General features: G+C 36.3%; 1 protein-coding gene across 1 annotated transcript; it reads left to right on the top strand.

The window, feature by feature from the left end:
- Positions 1 to 2,943: 2,943 nt before the first annotated feature.
- LOC132058609 (putative F-box/FBD/LRR-repeat protein At5g56810) lies at positions 2,944 to 4,824 on the top strand. The gene is made up of 2 exons (XM_059451065.1): positions 2,944 to 4,374; positions 4,609 to 4,824. The coding sequence occupies exons 1-2, from the start codon at positions 2,944 to 2,946 to the stop codon at positions 4,822 to 4,824; spliced, it is 1,647 nt and encodes a 548-aa protein (XP_059307048.1).
- The last annotated feature ends 437 nt before the right edge of the window (positions 4,825 to 5,261 follow it).

The raw sequence follows: 5,261 nt of genomic DNA, 5'->3' as shown, positions 1-5,261 counted from the left end.
AAGTCTATGATAAAATCTTACCAACACACTGTGTTGATATTAATTATAAGTCATATCAAATACTTACGTATTATCGTTAAGCATTTTAATTAGGTGAAAAAGTATGTATTAAGTAAATAACTATGGTTAAGCAAACTACTTTTATGTAAAAAAATATATGTTAAGCATTTATTAATTTCAAATATCATGTGCCTCAGGGTCTGGCTGAAGGAGAGGCTACTAAATCAATTGAAAATCGTTTTCTTAATTTTGAATATTGAACTTGTCTTGATCAAAGCCTTCTTTAGGGAAGCCCTTATTTAGGTTTTTGAATTAGAGCCTTCCATAATAGGAATAATGATGAGTACAACCAATTTAATTATACATGGGTTAGTTCACTATTTAAGATTCTAGCATTAAACTAATTATAATTTTAAAATTATGAATTTTCTAATCAAATCTAATCGATTTGGGTGAGTTATATTTTGATGTACTAAATTTGATACTCCTGTATCAAAGCAAAGGAAACTACAATAACCTTCCGGAATGATCATTGGATCCTCGATAGCCCTAGCCTAAAAGAGATGATTGGGGCCCCCTTAAACCTTCACGAAGAACCTGTCAAAGTCTGTGACATCTACTAAAATGGGATATGACACTTTGATCACCAATCCTTTATACTCCCAGAGCCTTTCCAGGGCATTATAATTAACAGCTATCATCTTGCTAGTTACAGTGAGGAGGATTACTATTTTTGGAAGCTCATCAGTAATGGCCAATTGAGTTCAAGCTATTCCCATTCAGATACTAAACCTCCAGACATAGCTATTCCCATTCAGATACTAAACCTCCAGACATCCCTAAGGCCCATATCATGAACTTCAGCTGGATCTAGAAACTTAAGCTCTTAATAAGATTAAGTCCTTCTTTTAGTTACTAAACCATAACATGCTCCCTACTGCTTCCTTTCTACATTCCATTGGCATTAATATTAATCCTTCCTATGCCAACTGTGGCCATCCTACTGAAGACACCAACCATATATTCTTTGAATGCCACTTAAGCGGGCACTTTTGGGCTAATCTTACCGAGCAATGCACCTCAAATACCATAAGCAGCTCCTCCTTCCAAAACATTAATACCTGGATCACCACATGGAATACTCTAAGGAAGGAGGACTTTAATCACATTATCCACTAGACTAATCTAATGCCCTTTTGCTTCTGGGGAATCTGGTTGAATAGAAACAGTAATCTATTCAACAATAAACAAAATTATCCCTCCTTTGCCCATGCCTATAGTCAAGCCATTGAATTTACCCAAATATATTACAGCACCAAGGCACCCTTGGCTAGAACCAATATCTCAGACCACACTCCTTACAAGCTCAATACTGATGGAGCCTGTCAAGGCAATCCTGGAGTAGGGGGAATAAGAGGAGTAATTAGGAATAGGAATGATAACTAGATCTTAGGTTACATGAAGGGCCTCCCCCATACCACTAATAATCTTGCTGAACTAACACCTGTTATGCAGGGACTCAGAATTGCAATGGAACATAATCTTATGCCTCTAGAGATCAACACAGATTCAATCGAGGTAATAAAAATGATTAACAAGGGACACTTGCCTTACAATTCTATCATCTGTGAATGCAGATGCTTGATGATAAGACTGGGACATTTGGTGCTAAGCATAGCTACAGGGAGCAAAATGGAGTTGCGGATATGCTTGCCAAGGGAGGTGGGAAGCAAGTGTTTTTTGATGAAGTGCAGATCCTAGCAGCTCCACCAACTTTTAATAGAACTGTTTTTTTGGCTGATTTGCTGCGAACTACTTTTGAATGTAATGTTTTGGTTTGTAACACCCATGAGGGTGATTTTTTGGGACAACAGCATGGTGTTAACGCCATAAACTCTCATCTGGATGTAGACTGAGGCGGATGGAGCATTATAACTTTGGGGTTGAATTGAACCCCAAATTTTTGATGCGGGCTATAAATTTATATGTAAAAATTTACTAAAATTACAATAGATAGTGGATATGAACCCATAACTTTAGAGATATAATGGTTTAGTGCTAAAAATTTAATATGTTGAACCCCTAGAATTTGAGTCTTAGATCCGCCTCTGGATGTAGATATAACGTAATATATACTCCCTCTGTTTCGATTTATGTGAACCTATTACTATTTGGGGAGTCTTCGAGGTGCTTCTTTGACCACGTTTTCCTTACATTTTTTCTAAATTATTTGAATTATAAATTATCAAGCTTATAATACTTTTTATGTAGTTTCTAAATATATAAATTTTATTTTTACAAACTTGAAAAATCTATTCCAAAATTTAAGGTCAAAGTTACAAAGTTTGACCCTTGTATTCCGAAAAGGTTCATATAAATCAAAACGGAGGGAGTATATCAATAGTATCTATTTAAACCAAAAAAAAAAAAAAAAAAGCAATGTGTTTTCCTTTTTTCATTGGAAAGCTTATTTCAACATATAATACGAGTTTAATTGTTGTGCACTAATGATATAAAAATAATTACACTAAAGGGAATAGCAGGCTCAAGGTTCTCGTTCCTGGACTTTAGAGACTGGATTATATGGAAACAATATAATGCCTTTTCCTCTTCCTTATTGGAAAGGCTTTTGGTATTTCAAAAACCCCATGCGTAATCGTCTTACAAGTTATAACCCCTTAGAAAATGGAACCAAGAAAGGAAATTAAAGTACCAACTTTGACTTTGGAAATTAACTTCATGTCCTGAAAGGAAAGAAAGTGTAATTTCCATGTAAAACCTTTATGGAAAGTTGTGACCAACACCAACGAGGAACTGGAAGTTGTAATTGTCGAGAACTGACTGAATAATATATATGATGCTTGCCTTCCTTATAAGAATAAGAATACCCCATAAAAGCCTACAAAGAATAGAAAAAAAGTTGTGATTTATTTCTTTCTTGAGATGGCGGAAATAGTTGATGGCAAGGACAGAATAACAGAGTTGCCTGAACACATAATCCATCATGTCATACGTCGGGTTAGCCAATGCAACGTAAAAGAGGCAGCTCGAACCTGTGTCTTGTCCAAGACATGGAATCGTCTTTGGACTTTGCGGCCTGATCTGATGATCGATCAGTGCAGCCACAACAGTTTCAGGTCCCTGGAGAAATTTGTCAAATTCGTTGATGATTCCCTCGAGCCATATGTCAAGGAAAAAATAAGCATTGAATCATTCCACCTCTGTCAGCTTCTTCATCCGGAATTGGCTTCACATTTAGATCGGTGGATCAACGTGGCAATTGAACATAATGTCAGAAAACTAGAAATTGACACGAGTTTTTATCCGCTGTACTATAACGTTCCTGATACTATATATACAGCTAAAAAGCTGAATAAATTGTGGCTATGGAGGTGCAACTTTGAAATTCATAATAGTGCCAGCAACAACAAATTGCAAAGATTAATTAGTACATGCCCCTTCATCAAGGATCTAAGATTACATCATTGCAGGGGAATACATAATTTGCATGTTTTTGGCCTAGAAAATCTAGAGAATTTAGAGCTATCGGGGTGTGATGGACTCGAGAAACTGGAAGTCAAGGCTCCAAATCTCCGAAAATTTGTATATGTCGGGGTGCCATTGTACAGGAACCAGAAGAAACGTGAGGTGGAATTGCTTCCTTGCAAAATTGAGATTTTAGATGGTTATAAGACTCTAAAAACTCTGAAGTTGGAAGCTACCACTATGACGGATCAGCAGTTTGAACATCAATTCTCTAAGTTCTCAGCCCTCAATGAATTGGAACTAAGAAGATGTTATACAATGAAAAATATAGTGATTTCGAGTGAAAAACTAAGTATATTCAGCTTATCACATTGGATGAATCTGGAACAAGTCAAGATGCTGGCTCCGAATCTGATGGAATTCAATTTTGTGGGTTACAAAATGCCATTCTCAACTATGGATCCTTCTAGCCTAGTAGAAGCTGAACTTAATTTTTACCTGCAAATTCCTCCATCAAAATCTTACTTTGGAGATGTGGATAAAAGTTGGTACGATAATCTTCAGGACTTTGTTCAGAAATTCAACTATGCTAAGGGTCTGATATTAATTATCCATTGCGAGGAGGTACTACTATTTTTTTTCCCTCTCTGTTTACTCTTTAGATTGCCCAATTTTTGTTTAATTTGGTTTGTTTTCTTCATGGAATGGCAAAATAAGAGCATCCTCATTTACGAAGATGCACGAGAAATCCTGGTTCCGCCAAGTCGACAACTCCGACTACTCATCATGAAACCTCCGGCACATCTTGAATCACTCGTAGATGATCTAATGTCCTGCAGACCCAACATAATATCCATAGTGCCATGTACTGACAGCAAAATACTCCAGGTATAAGTATAAATTATAACCTTGCTAGAACATGTTACTATATTTATTGCAGTAACTTTTTGATTATTGTGATGTAATTTTAATTCTTTCTTGTACAACTTTATGCACACACATAAAAAAAGACTTTTTTCTATCGGACACTTTACCCTCCCCCTACCCACTTTGGGATTACACTAACTATGTTGTTGTTGTTATCTAAATTTGTATACTCCGTTTGTTTGGAACAATTAACAGGCGTTGCACCAGAATGTAACAGGAAAAAGAGACGAGCCAAATGGTGGACCCAACCAAGTCAGAATTCATAAAGGCGCAACTGCGAAGGAAGGAACCTCGAATTTGTATACGTGGCTGAAATCCACGTCCCTAATTGAGAAAATTACCACTTTTATGTTCAAATCGGAGGAAACCACTTTTATGTTCAAATTGGAGGAACATGCGTTGTCCGATTAGATCTCTATTTGTTTTTTTAACATAATAACTTAGGTTATAACATGCATTAGAAGTCTTATACTCTTACTTTCACTTTGCTCTGAACTTCTGTTCACCTATGTAAACCTCATACTTTTGGAGCTTACGAAATTTACCTTTCTGTACGCTTCTACGAAATTAGTGCACGTTTGAAGTGATTGAAAGTAATCAACATAGCATTAAGGCTAGCAAATGAAGTTAGGGGTGACAAGAAATAATTGCACGGTTTGCCCTTCAAATGGGCTGGTCTTTAATTTTTTTGCTCTTCAAAATCAAACTTATGCCGGGAGGGAACATACGTTCTTTAAGGGCAGGGACATAACTTGGGGGATACTATGAGGTGAAATTATAAATTTATGCCCCGGAAAAAGGTTATTTGCTTTGAGGAGAAAAAATAAAAGACCAACACAAAATAGGGA

This window comes from Lycium ferocissimum, chromosome 5, assembly GCF_029784015.1.
Source record: "Lycium ferocissimum isolate CSIRO_LF1 chromosome 5, AGI_CSIRO_Lferr_CH_V1, whole genome shotgun sequence".
In the NCBI taxonomy this organism is placed as follows: domain Eukaryota; kingdom Viridiplantae; phylum Streptophyta; class Magnoliopsida; order Solanales; family Solanaceae; genus Lycium; species Lycium ferocissimum.
The sequence above is the reverse complement of the archived record's forward strand: the minus strand, read 5'-3'. Positions and strand labels throughout refer to the sequence as shown.